A 14,188-nucleotide genomic window follows, 5' to 3' on the forward strand; every position below is an offset into this window, starting at 1 on the left:
TTCGTTATAGCCAATTTACTCCTTAACTCACCTGCTTAAAGTCTGCATAGAGGCATGGCCTCTTTGGCTGATAGGTGAAAAGCAACTCAGTGGTGTAGCTGTAAATGCTGAACTACACCTCTGGACTGCATTTGTGCTGTTCCAGCATTTTGAATGGGCATCAAACACTGGCTTATTTTCATACAGTTTATTTTCATAATAAAGGTACAACAATAATATTTTAAAAAGACGATTAGTGTCGGAACTCAGAAAAACTTGTATTTACAGTAACAGTCAGTAGGTGGAGCTCTCAGCTCTGATGTCCAAGAAGTGATGCTTACCAAACACTACTCAAAGTTCTTTTACTCTGAACACATAGCAACCTGAAAATATACAAAGTGCTGGTGATAAAAATCCAAGCTGTTTGGTCAAAGAAACTTTCTGGGGGGAAAAAAAAAAAAAAAACGCTTGTGGACGTGGTCTGTGTGATGAAACTGTGCATCATGTGCTATTAACCAATCAGCAGTGATGTGCAGAGAAACCCCGCCCCCTAAAAAAGGACGTAAACATTTTTATTTTTTAGTGTTTTTAGTTTTTGTTGGAACGCATTTTTGTTTTGTTCAAGTTAGTGTCTTCAATTAAGTTTAAACTGATATCAATGACATGTGGGCTCAGTTACCGCACGCGGTTTCTGTCTTTTAGATCTTTCAGATTTTAAGATTTTCCCAACTAAAAGCTTCTTCAGATTAATGGCAGAAATAAAAAAATTAAATTAAATAAAACAGTTTTAGTGTTCAGAGCTGATGGTCAAAGGGAAGGATGTGTGGCCGTTATAACAGAAGGGGGCTTCACATCGTTTCAACTAAAAAATAGAAATATTTGAGTTTAAAAAAGAAAAAAAAGCTTGCACAAACATTTTAGCAGCTTCTGTTTGTTTGTAGTGTTGTTATTGATTCAGTGTTTGTTTACTCTGTTTGTTTATCATTTAGTGTAGATCAATCGATCAATTACTCATTCAGTTTCTTGACTCGAGGCTGGCGTCCTTCCTGTAATGCAGTGTTTCGTGTTCTGATCTCGGAGTCTGCGATTGGCGATCTTACACTTTAAGGGAGTGTCCTCAGACTGGCCTCATCAACCTCATCACTTCTTCTTAATAGCAGCAAGGTCCCGCTGCAGCTCGGAGAACTTGGGCCGGTCCTCGGGGCTGTACTGCCAGCAGCGCTGCATCACTTTGTACACATCGTCAGGGCAACGTTGAGGGCAAGCCATCCTGTAACCTAGCAACCAGGAACACATGGTCACCACTTGATGATATCACTGATTTTGTGATGCAGCTGATTGATTATCTGAGTGTTTACCTTTCTCCACCTGTTCTCGAGCCTGCTGATTGGTCATCCCCGGGTAAGGACATACCCCCAGACTGAAGGTTTCCCACAGGAGGATACCGTAACTCCACACATCGCTCTCTGAGCTGTAACGACCTGCAGCGCCCAATCACAGCACAGCACACAATCAGCAGCCACTCTCTGCTCTGTTTTTATTAACTTCTGTCACAGACTCAACAGCTTCTTTAAAAATCAACAGGCATCTCAGGTACAGGTGTGTGTGTGTGTGTGTGTTACCATAGTTGAGCGCCTCAGGTGCAGTCCATTTTATGGGGATCTGTTTGAGTCCAGAAGAAGAATAAATGCCGTCATCCTCCTGACGACTCATCCCAAAGTCACTGATCTTCAGCACGCTGTTATCCCCGACAAGACAGTTCCTCGCTGCCAGGTCCCTGAGATACACACAGACACACACACATACACACACACACACGCATACACGATGGTTAAACTCAGAAAATACTTAAACTTTGAACTCACTCCAAGTTTGATGGCAAGAACAAGTCTCTGCAAAGTTTTGACGGGTTTTATAACCCCGCCGTAACCGTGGTTACCTATGGATGCAGTTTTTGCTCTCCAGGTACGCCATCCCAGCCGCAGCATCAACTGCAAAGCGAAGCAGCTGTTTGGTCTTCAGCTCATCCTTCTTCTTTCTCAGGAATGACAGAAAGTCTCCACCTGGACTCATAAGACACACCTGTTAGAAACTGACCAATAACAATACAAGTTCACTCAATTTAAGCTTCACCCACCAGGAACGAGCTCCATGACAATGTAGATCGGCTGTCGCTGGGTACAAACGCCAATCAGCTTCACAATGTTCGGGTGGTCATACTGCTTCAGGATTCTGCAGCCAATCAGAGAGGAGCAGAGTGAGCGTTCAGCCAATCAGAGAGCAGAGTAAGTGTTAAGCCAACCAGAGAGGCCATTTTTTATATTTCTCACTCTGTTTAATTAATTTCTGAATGTGATCATCACCTCTTTCTTTGGTTAGAGGTAACTATCCCACGCTTCTCTTTCTGGAACAAACTCCTGGAGGAGGCGGGACTCTGGGCAGGTGTGGGATACTCACAGTGCCTCTGGTTCAGAGTTTTCCTCAGGCGGGTTGTCTCTGTAAGACTCGGGGTCACTGACTAAGGTCAGGTAACAGGTCAAAGTGCCCGATCCTCTCAGAGTCTTTGGGTGAAATCCAGAGAAACCTGTAGGTGTCACGGGGTCATCAGCCTGCTCTAAAAAAAAAGTGTTGGAGGTATGGAAGGTCATAAGCACCTCAATCCACCTCACTCCCCGAAGGCCAAAGGTCACTGATTGCATTGTATAAGCTGATCTAAGGCCACGTGTAATACGCTTGGCTGAAGATGAGCTGAGCGCTGAGGAGGATTAGAAGGCGGTGAAGCCTTAGCAGAGTCCTGGCAAACTTAAACAGAGAGTGAGGGGTGAATGCTAGGGGGAGCTCCTTTTTGATCCATGTCTTTAATGTCATGTAGAGTTCTGAGACAGAACCAGTGGAGCAGCAGAACTGCATGACAGATCCTTTCTTTAACACAAGGACCAAAGCTGTGATCAGGTATCACCCTGCTCAGCCTCCCTTATGGAGAAGAGATGCGATGTAGTTTTGGCCTTTCTCTGACTGTCCCATCTACAGTTTGAGACAACCCTAATGACCATCACTTCTTGGACATCAGAGCTGAGAGCTCCACCTACTGACTGTTACTGTAAATACCAAATCCAGGAGGATCTGACTGGAGGAGCGCAAGTCGACCTTGGTGTGATGAGCCTTTTTCCGGGTTTTTAAACTCACATCTTTCTGTTCCTGAGGCTGATAGATGGGTTGAACTTTCTGAACTTGCTTTATAATTTTCTCTTCTTCTCTTCTGGCACCGTGGATAATGATTCAGGGTTCAGGTTTGGCTTCCAAAGTCAAAACCGTGCCCTTAACATTCAGCTCGGACTCAGCGGGTATAGAAGAGGGTTTCCTGTTTTCCACCTTCAGGGTTTCTACCTGAAGGCGGAAAACTCTGGAACTGTTGAGATGGGAGGAGACTATGGAGGGATTACTGCTCTGGGAATACCGACATTCCAGCAGGAAAGGGAGAAAAGGACGTCTGACATCGCCCGATTAGATGCTGACATAACAACCCAAGTTTGACAGGGAGTACACAGACAGACATTTGGGCTGTTTCCCGATATGTGGTGTAAAAACTGTTTGATTGATTTGCTACTGACTGATTTGTTGATGATGATGATGATGTTGATGGTGCTTGCATGAAGGGCTCACCTGGCCTCAGACAGAAAGCGGATCTTCAGCTCTGGAAGCAAATCCTCTTTACACGTTTTCACGGCGACCGGTGTTTTGTCTCGCTGCAGAGTCCCTTTGTACACCTCGCCAAAGTTACCCTGTAATAAAGACAGCAACGAACGACGGGAAATGAAGGCGGTGAGTGAAAGATGAGTATAAGGACAGGTAGATGCCTCACCTTTCCCAGCAGGTCCCCCAGCACCACATCCTCATGGTTCAGGATCCACTTCTTGTCCTGCAGAGAAAAAACAGCCAGTGAGCACCAAATACCATCATGATAACTAACCTCAATGCACAACTGTATGTGGGTGTAGGAGGGGCTACCTTTACAACGGGGTTTTGCAGCACGACTCCAGACTTCTTGGTAATGACTTGCTTGGTGGTGAAGTGATGCTCAATGAGCTGAGGGATGGTGGTGAAGCCCGTCCCCTCAAAACGGTACTGATTCTACCAGAGAGGGTGAGAGACATTAGCTTAACATATGAGAGAGACACACACACACCGGGTTACTGTGTGTGAATATATGTCGATATATTGGATGATGAAGTGTGTGTGTGTGTAATCGCACGTACATCAGCATACTGGATGATGAAGTGACGTCTCTGATCGTCAGAAAAGACAGACAGGACATACTCGCCCGGTTTGCCATGGCTCTCCCTAACGAGGAAGTCTCCCTGTTGCCGTAGTAACTCCTGAGCCTCAATGCGGGGGATGGCGCCGTGGTACCACTCTTGCTCTGCTAGAGGGCGTTCCGATGTGGGGATCACATCAAAGAACTGCTGCAGAGATGCAGAAGAAGAAAAATCTCCAATATAATCTGATCTTTCCACCTCTGATTCAGACCGCCCTCTCCCCCCACCTCCTCCAGCTCTATTTGGGGGAAACCGAGGCGTTTCCAAACCAGATGAGACTAACGATCTCTTAGGTGTCCTGGATCTTCTCCCAGTTGGAGATTAAACACCTTAGTAAGGATCAGCACAGCATCCACATCCCTACAGCAACCGCTCCATCAGTCACTCTTCCACTCTGCTCTCTCTGAGATACCGAAACTCCTCCAACCAAGGACCCTAAGCCTCCAATACCTAGAGTGAGAACATGGCCTCACACATGGAGCTGCTCATTCTCATTCTCTGGAGAAGCTGAAGGTGATGTGAATCAGTTGACCCGTGATGCCAGAAATGCCAATGAGAAATTCAAAGAGGCGGTGCCAAAGCCAAGTCCCTGAAATCCACGAGCACTCCCTTTGTTACCCTGTCTCTATCCGTAAAAGTTTTGAACAGCATCAGTAACAAAGGGCAGCCCCAGTGAAGTGCAGCACCACCACCACCAAGCCCTCATTGAGGCCGTACAGGGGCTGAATGCACGCAACTACGAGCTAGAAGGCTCTTACTTCCAAAGCACCCTCTAGAGGACTGCCCAAGAGATGTAGCTGAATGAGTCCACAAAGCACAGGTAAGCAAGTTGGACAAACTCCTTCCACACCTCAGTTACAGCTTTGGCTAATGCCAGAGTCACTCTCTGATTAGCTGCTTCCTGTCAGATCTATCTGGACTCCCACAGGCTAATCAAGACTCCTCCGTCCTCTGGAGGCTTCCTTCACCTCTGATTCTGTTGAGATATAAACGGGTTCAGTGTTGAAAAGTCTTACCGAGGTAGAGGAGCCCAGCATTGCTTTGGGAGATCGAATCATCCCAGCCAGAGAGTGACGAAGAGTGTCGAACCGAGATCCACGGTCCTTCACTTTGTCCTACACACACACACACACACACACACTTAATCCAGAGCGCTACATTCAAATGTTAAATGTGGAAAAAACGCTTGTGAAAAGGAATCTCTTCCTGTCAGTTCTAATCGATAAATGAAAACTAATAATTGAATATTTACAGTTGATCCGACAGAGCGAGTATCGTCCTCGTATGGCAGTGCGGGGGGTGGTGGTGGCGGGGGAGGGGAAGCAGCAGCATCTGCCATCTTGGCGTCGAGCAAGGCCTTCTGGGAGGCAAGGCTCGCCTCTGAGCTGCGCAGTGATTGGACAGCGTGCCGAAGCTCGAGGAGAGAGAGTTTCTGACTGAGCAGCAGGACGCAGCTGAGGGCGAGAGACACAGACAGTCAGAGAGAGAGAGAGGGAGAAAGAGAAAGCTCTGACTCCACCTCCTCGCACTCACTCGCTCTTCTTCTCCGCACTCTGCTGACTCGTCTGGATTTTGTTGTCCAGGTCGTCAGCCAGCACCTCCTTGCCCTGCAGATTCTGCTGAGTCAGCTGCAGCTCCTCTGTTGCCGACGACAACCTAAAGGCAATTAAAACAAGGGTTAATAGCCACACCCACATACACACAAAGACAGTGGTGTAACTCCACTAAGTACACCACCCCCCATCACACCGACCCTAAAGCCAAACAGGCCAAAGCAGGCAGAGTGGTGCTCAGGACCCCAGGCAGAAATCACAGAGCTCTGCGCTCACCAAAATCAGATACTAACAGGTACTACAAGCTTTTAGTTTGGTGGGTTACGGCAAACACTGAAATGAAAGTTTGAAAAAACGCACTTGGCTCTCAAGCTTTCGGCTGTCAGCGTGTTCCACAAAATCTCATTGGCCGGCAGGTTGTCCATCTCCTCCGAAAGAGATGCGTCAAACTCCACAGTCGCCTCTGGCGTCTCCGGAGACCTAAGAGAGGTAGGCAGGTGGTTACCAGTGCAACCCGGACAAAGAGGTGTCCTGTCCAACAGGTGTGAGCTGACCTGTAGGCGTCGATGAAGTGCTGATACTCGGCAAGAGGATCGATCTGCTCAACTGCTGCCGCAATCTCCTGATGGACCTTCACGATCTCCTCAGAGAGAAGACTGCTGATCTCACAGTACTCCTCAAGAATACTTTTCCTGCACCAATACACACACAAAAAGTAGCTGACAGTACTTTTCCAGAATATTTTTACTGCAGTAATAGATAGGTATGAGATGGTATGACAGTGGTCATGTGACTCACAGGGCAAGTGTCATGTCTTCCTGCATCCTCTGCAGAGCGTCCAGCAGGGCGGGTGCGGCATGGCAGCGGTGTTCATCCTGCTGCGTCCGGGCGCTGCACACCGCGAGCACATACTGGTTGTGAAGGTTGTGGAGCTTCCCCATAGCCTTGTCATAACGGTCGCGGGCACGCTCCACCTCACGGCCTTTAATTGGAAGTGAGAGACGGTTAGGGAGGAGTCAAAAGGACAGTGTAACAAAGGACAGTGTAACAAAGAGGGTTTCAGGGACTCACCTTTGGCTACAGCCTCTCTGTATTTCTCTTTGGCATTGCTGGCATCACGGCTCAACTGACGATACGTCACCTTCAGCTTATCCAGGTCAGTCCTGGTTACCTAGCAACCATAACCATACCGAGAAGTAACGAATGAAATCTTAACCACATGCCTATAAATTTAAATGGTGGATGACATCATAATGATTAGTTTTTAATTAATTGAAATTATTTAAAAGCTGATGAAACCTAAGAGACGTGCTCAGGTGAGCTCACTCAGTCCAACATGCTTGTAAAAGCCCTGGCGTGCTTATATTATGCACCAACAGGAAACTAACTTTTAGCTAAGGCTCTGACTCAGTCTGCTGCCCCTCCCCCTGCACACCTTGTGGATGTGGCTCTCCAGCTGCTGATGAAGACTTTGGTAGCTCTTCTTCACCTGCTGCTTGTCCCGGATCAGCGTGGCGAGACGGTGCAGTGGCCCCGAGTTCAAATCGTCGGCGTGACTTCTCATTATCCGACCCAACGCCTCCGTCTGACGAATCACCTGCGACCACGACTGGGACACACACACACACACACACACACACACACACACACTTAGACTGGTCCACATGCTTTGCCCCTCCCATTAAACCGACAACTGAGCCACTCACCTTACTCACGGTGCTGACATAGTCGGCAGTTTCTTGTTTCTCCATCTGCTGCGTCATGCTGAGCAGCAGAGAGGCATACTCTTTATCACTTTTCACCCGCAGCGTCATGAAGCGCTTCACCGTCTCCAGCAGCTAGAAGGCAGGCAGCAAGAGTGAACCAGACAAGAAGTGACGAGTGGAGAGGAGGCGGCGCAGAATAATGACATCACACAAAAGACAGGTGTTTGACACAGAATGTAGATAAAAGATGGACCTGGCCACTGTGACACACTGATTTTTGGAGTCTCAACGTTAGCATTTTGGAAGGTGCTATGTTATTTATTTGATTAAGGAAGTGACCATATTTGTCCGAGAGGGCAGATTTACTTAATGCTGTGTAATATTAAATCAAAATCTTCAAATTTCACTCTCAAAACTGAAGATCACCCTTCTCAGCCCTGTTAGTACAGTAACCTCACAGCAGCCATATAAATTAACATAATTAAAAATGCTCCTAAAGGCTCCAACAAACTTTACTATACAAACTTTAAAAAAAGTGTTATATAAACATTTGCCCTTGTACGGGTGTAATAAACCAGGAAATTATCTATAGAGACTAGGGATGGGTATCGAAAACCGGTTCTTGTTGAGAATAGGGCTGCCACGATTTGTCGACTAGTCACGATTATGTCTACTATCAAAATCGTCGACGACTGATTTAATAGTCGACGCGTCGTTTGAAGCTTTGTAAGATCCCAAAAGACGCAGGAATAAGTAGCAGGATTTAAGAGTGTAATAACGGACTGAAACAGAAGATGGCAGCACTGCATGTACAAGGATGCCAGCTGCCGTTAAACCCCGAAGAAGAAGAAGAAGAAGCAGCTGTGTCCCAGAATTCATAGCGCGGCCCAGCTCAGTTTCCAACAATGGCGGCAGCTAGTTAGTTTTAATATTACTCTTATTATTCTTTCTGGGTCACAAAATAAACGTTTAACATATTTTCAGCTGAGAATGTAGCTGTGTAAACCTCAAATATCGGCTCAGTTTATCAGGACACCACATATTTTCAAAAGCGCTCCGACGTTTTCGGAGACGTCTGTTACCCACTAGCTCGATAGCTAGCCGGGGGCTAGGTCACTAGCGCGGTGAGAACACCGGACTCCCGGCAAATTGTTTTCAAACCCACCGCCGTCTTTCGCTACTCAGGTTAAATATTTATGAGTCACTTAGATAAATTAAAAATGTTGTTGTTTGGCTTTTTTTTTTTTTTTTTTTTTAGTATTTTATTTGTTCCTGAGTAAATCGGTTTGTCTGAGATTAAAGTTATAGTTTTTACACAGCTGAATAAACGTCAAGCAGACAGCTGATTATCAGAAGTGTGAGATGCTGGAGAATCTACTCCGTTGTCCTGTTATATTTTAGATAGCAAGGAGTTTATTAAACTTCACCGAAACAATCTGCAAATTTCATTAAAATTGAATAAACTATCATCTTGTCTTTATTTTTAGTTAGCACCTTAAAAGCTTAAAGCTGTAAGCTAATGATAGTTATATAAGAGCAGATGCTGCTGGTGCAATAAGCTGTAGTTTTACGTCCAGTGGATGATGATCTGATTAGTCGACTAATCGCATAAATAATCGGTGACTAGTCGACTATCAAAATAATCGTTTGTGGCAGCCCTAGTTGAGAACCGGTTCCCACTGTTTCAATTCCTTGGAATTGTTTGCCATTTTTGCAAACGATTCCCTTATCGATTCCAGTCGCCCCAAATGACGTCATCACGTTGCGGAGCGTCATTTACCTCGCAGGAAACACGGCGTGTAAGCCGCTCAAAAGTTTGGTTATACTTTACGAGAACGGATGACAACAGGGCAACTTGCAATACTTGCAAAGTAGATATTTCATTTAAGGGAGGAAACACTACGAATATGCAAAAGCATTTGCTCACAAAACACGTGATAACCTTAAATGAATGTCGTGTTTTTAATTCCGCTCCGGACTCGTGAACCTCAACCCAGCAGCAGCGGTAACGTTTGCACGTCCTCTCCCGTTAATGCGGCAGGTAAATAATCAACTAACAGTGCATATTATGTCAGCGCAATCTGCCTTATTACAAAACCTGCCATTACTGTGCATTTAGGTGACCATGATGAGAGAGACAGAGTCTGGCTCAGATGCTGGCAGCTCTCGCTGCAGTCTACCGGTAGCGTCTCCTTTCAGGCCAGGATAGACGAATGTCACCGAGCAGTGACTCAGTTTGTGGTAAAAGGTTTGCACCCATTTGCTACAGCAGATGCCCTCGATTTTCGGTAAGTGAATGTGTTTAATTGTAGGCAGGGACATTACTGGATATTCTTGTGTAATTGCTACAGAATAATTTATGTTATAGTTTGTTATTGCTACAGAAGAATATTTATTTTATTATTTTACATTTACAATTTTTTTTTCCTGGGGCCCCTTTGACACCCCATTGAAGAGCCGTAGGCTGTGGATCTCTTAAGATCTCACTGTTGGGTTTGTAAGGCCATGTTACTCCTAAATTTCTATCTTGTTCAAAGAGAAGACATAAAACAAAGTTCTAAGCTAATCAACCTTAGTGTTCTCCTTTTGTAAAAATAAGAATCGATAAGACAATCGATAAAGAATCGAATCGTTAAACAGAATCGAAAATGGAATCGGAATCGTGAAAATCTTATCCATACCCATCCCTAATAGAGACCCCAAATTTTGTGTATTAGTCTGTAAACATGTTTATTTCTGATGCAAAGTTTTAAATGGAGGTATGTGGGGACTGACTCACTGCTGCCCCTGCTGGACATGAGAGGAACTGTATCCATCTTTAATTACAGTCTGTATAAACAGTGCCCACCACAGGTCAGACTGTGAACTGCACCCCTCTGATAGTGATCTCCGCAGGTGGAAACATGTTGAGCTCTTTGAGTATTTGAGGCTATATCAGACCTTTAACTCCCAGTCCTGCAGCTTCAATAATCCCTCGTGGGAATTCCTTAGATCCCGACCGAACCCCATCCTGGATCTCAGTCTTTGTGTTTAACAGCGTGGATTAGCGGGCACTGATAGCATGGCCGTCTATGGAGAGACAGAAATATCAGCAGGTTCATAACAAATAGATGATCTGAAACAAACTCTTCAAACCTCGACATCTCCCACAGTCACTTCTAAACCTCTGAACAAATTGAGCAGGATATGTTTACTCTGCTAAAGCCACAGCCTGAAACCTCATAACCCATTTTATACTCTCTAACAACCCTCTAAAAACCGCTGAAATCCTCAGACACCAGAACAGGGTGATTTCACCTCCAGCACAGAAAAATTCAAACTGTCCGACAACAGAAATGAAACCATCAGGTGTGAAACACTCACTTCCTCCTTGGCTTTAAAGTGATTTAAACTATAAACATTAGCTTCAATCTGCTAAAGCTAACTCAAAAACTTTCCAAGACTTTCCAAAACACGTTCCAAGCATATTTCCAACATCTTCACTACTTCCTTCTAGGACGCTTCAAAACTTTTCAGACTTCCTTCAAACTATCTAATCACGTCACAAAACCTTAAAACACATGAAACGGTTTAAATATAGCTTTAAAGCACTTTAAGATGTTTAAAAACTGTTTTAAAAAGTTAAAACGGCTTGTGGCACTTTAAGTTTCAAACTATGCTAACGCTAGCCGCTGCTCCCGTCTAAATTAAAGGGAAATGAAGCTAGCGTGCTAAAAAGATAACGGCAGCTTCCTTTGGAATTGCAGGAAAACTGACTTATTAACATACTAACAGCTGCTGTTAAACTTTGTTCAGAAGTCTTTAAAACTGAAGCCGAACGCACTCAGAGACCCCCTGTCCGCTTCTCCGAACCTTTTCTCCGGGTACGAAGCTCCAATGGAGCGGCGGAGGAGCGCCGGGATACTCGCAGGGGGTTCCCAGTTTTTCCTGCGCTCCTCGGACGCTTTCTGCCGCTTTAACGCACCAGGAAGTGGGTTAATGCGGCAGGAGGCTCGCTGTCCGATCACCGCGGTCCTCTGTCGTCCTTGGCCGGTATCATGTCCTCCGGTTCTTCTGGATTCTCTGCTCCGTTTCCCGGCTTCTCCAGCTGCTGTCCGGCTACCGAGCTAACGGCTAACAGGGAGGGGCTTCCGTGGGAAACGGAAGGAAGGGGGGAGGAGGGGGTCTTATTGTGTGGCTGAAGACGTGAACGTGTAACATGCGTGGGATATACGTTGGAAAGAGGAGCCGTAGGACACAGAACATCTGGATCAAACACTCCGATTTCACACACCTGGATTAAACACACCTGGGCATCATTTCTTATCGCTGCACCCTGTGGTAGAAACTATAAAAATAAACCTGAGAATGTGCACACCTGTATCTGAGCCAGGTAAGCATCTTGGTGACCCGCCAAACTAAATCTTGCAATAAAACCCATTCAGCTTGTTTAGATAGTGTCAGAAATATCCAGAGCAGCAGGGAGCCTTACCTGTACTGTTATCTCTCACTGTAGCAGGTATTAGCCCTTCGTCACTCCCCACATCCTTGTTATGAAAAACAGAGGTGGGACCAAGTCATTGTTTTGCAAGTCTCAAGTAAGTCTCAAGTCTTTATCCTCAAGTCAAGTCTCAAGTAATGTCAGGCAAGTCAGAGTCGAGTCTCAAGTCACTGGTGTAAAAGTCCGAGTCAAGTCACAAGTCTGAAACTTTGAATTTCAAGTCCTTTCGAGTCTTTAAAAAAAAAAACGAAAAAATAATGTTGCAGTTATGCTAAATGTAAATATTAGACCATGTAATTTTTAAATCTGTGTTTTTCTCAACACATGACAAAATAGTGAACTTAGAAAATATACACAAATTGTGAAATTGCACCTCTTTAAAATGCAGCTCAATTAAACCTAGCTCCAAGAATAATTTTCACCGACAGTTCTGAGATAAGCTGCATGTTATTCTTGGATGCGGTTGTAGGACCGGCTTTAAAATCGCATGACAAAAATATCATACACATTAAAAAAAACTGCATCACCAACGTAGCCTGGAAAACATTTGCTAGTTAGATGAAGTCAGCTATCTCATCTTAGCATATTTATATGCATATTTATAATCATACGGTTCTTGGAGTGAGTGCATACACTCATGAAGTTTAGTAACTTCAGGTCACTGCAACAAGCCCAGGTACAGTTTACCGACGGATGGGTGCAGGACCTTGAAACGCACCGTGTAGAAAGTAAAGACCATCGTACGTATCATAAGTTTACCAGTCTCACAAATTGTCGTCATAAATATACATTCATTAACTGTTTATTAATAGGACCTTTGAGCTCAACGGTAATTAATTAGTAGTGGAAATAATTTCTGGTACCCATCACAGAAATGTAGCAGTGACAATAATACTGTATGCTGTAATCGTACTGGACAATTAGTGATACAAAAAACCTGTTTTATCCTGTGAATAAAAGTATATGTTTTTGTCAATGTACCATAATAACAGAGGCGAAACGCAATATTGTGTCAGGACAATTCACTATTTATGCACAATAAACAAAGGAGCATAGCGCGACAATTTCTGTTCAGCGCCAGACTTGCTTGTAACCTATATCACCAATTATGTTAAGAAAAATGACGTATTAACTACAACAGCAGACTGACCTTCGTGTAAATGCTTGGAGCAGACTAACCTGTGAGCTGGAGTGTTCTGGGACGTTATATTTGGTCTTTGAATGGCTGCAATCCAGTCGCCTCTTTGTTACTTCGGAAACATGGCTAGAACAATTTCTCTTCAGCGATGTAATCCGATAACAACCGATCTCTTTACCCGTCGGCTTCCCGTGGCTGTCATGCGACCGGCTATTGCAGTTAATAATACAACAGCTTCTTGACATTTTTGTGTTTCTTTTTATTGCTGTGTGACTGAGTTCAATTGAAAGCCTGCGTGCGCTAGTACCGCTTGCCACGAGTTCCCAGAATCCTTTGCGGTTCTACCCGTGAATGACGTCACATTTTCAATCTCTATATAATATGCATGTTAAATTTTATATTTGGGGTAAAATATCAAGTCTTTTCAAGTAAACCGGTTCAAGTCCAATTTCAAGTCCCAAGTCATTGGTGTAAAAGTCCAAGTCAAGTCACAAGTCTTAGAACATTTTTTCAAGTCAAGTCTAAAGTCATAAAATTAATGACTCGAGTCTGACTCGAGTCCAAGTCATGTGACTCGAGTCCACACCTCTGATGAAAAATACCAAACATTTTTCTCTCTGACATTATCAAAGCGGTCAGATTAAGGTAATTTCCAGCGCACAGAAAAACACTTAAAGTTTCTGCTTCAGACTCATGCATGCTCATATCAAAGCACCTCCTCCTCCAATCAGAGGTGTTACTAGAGCGCGGGTAATAGAGCTCTATGAAGAACACACCTGAAAATATGACTACTGTGGCATGGGACAGCTTTTATCTGTGAATTTATTGAGTACATGTTTTTATTTTCTGTTATATTCCTCATGTAAATGGGGAGTCCTCTTCACACACTAAGGTTAATTATAAAGTTATATAAGGCCCAATGCTAGAACCAATTCTGTTTACATTATAATCCCTTGGGGAGTATCATTAGAAGGCATAACATACATTTTCACTGCTATGCAGATGACACCCAGCTC

At 44.5% G+C, this 14,188-nt stretch overlaps 1 protein-coding gene across 3 annotated transcripts; it reads right to left on the reverse strand.

The window, feature by feature from the left end:
• Positions 1–172: 172 nt before the first annotated feature.
• fer (fer (fps/fes related) tyrosine kinase) lies at positions 173–11,706 on the reverse strand. 3 transcript variants are annotated; one of them, XM_004556179.3, is made up of 20 exons: positions 11,407–11,706; positions 10,495–10,623; positions 7,555–7,686; positions 7,284–7,457; positions 6,920–7,019; positions 6,647–6,830; positions 6,403–6,540; positions 6,209–6,328; positions 5,829–5,951; positions 5,548–5,749; positions 5,312–5,410; positions 4,236–4,439; positions 3,988–4,110; positions 3,842–3,898; positions 3,643–3,761; positions 2,117–2,211; positions 1,919–2,042; positions 1,602–1,756; positions 1,338–1,460; positions 173–1,256 (listed from the first exon to the last, which is right to left on the reverse strand). In XM_004556179.3, the coding sequence occupies exons 2-20, from the start codon at positions 10,561–10,563 to the stop codon at positions 1,120–1,122; spliced, it is 2,478 nt and encodes an 825-aa protein (XP_004556236.1). In that variant the 5' UTR covers positions 10,564–10,623; positions 11,407–11,706; the 3' UTR covers positions 173–1,119. The 3 variants fall into 3 exon arrangements, with proteins under 3 accessions (XP_004556236.1, XP_004556235.1, XP_012775961.1); XM_004556178.3 differs by having other exon boundaries at positions 4,236–4,442; positions 11,407–11,705; XM_012920507.3 differs by having other exon boundaries at positions 4,236–4,442; positions 11,378–11,705.
• Between the last annotated feature and the right edge of the window lie 2,482 nt (positions 11,707–14,188).

The sequence above is a fragment of the Maylandia zebra genome, linkage group LG7 (assembly GCF_041146795.1).
Source record: "Maylandia zebra isolate NMK-2024a linkage group LG7, Mzebra_GT3a, whole genome shotgun sequence".
NCBI lineage: Eukaryota > Metazoa > Chordata > Actinopteri > Cichliformes > Cichlidae > Maylandia > Maylandia zebra.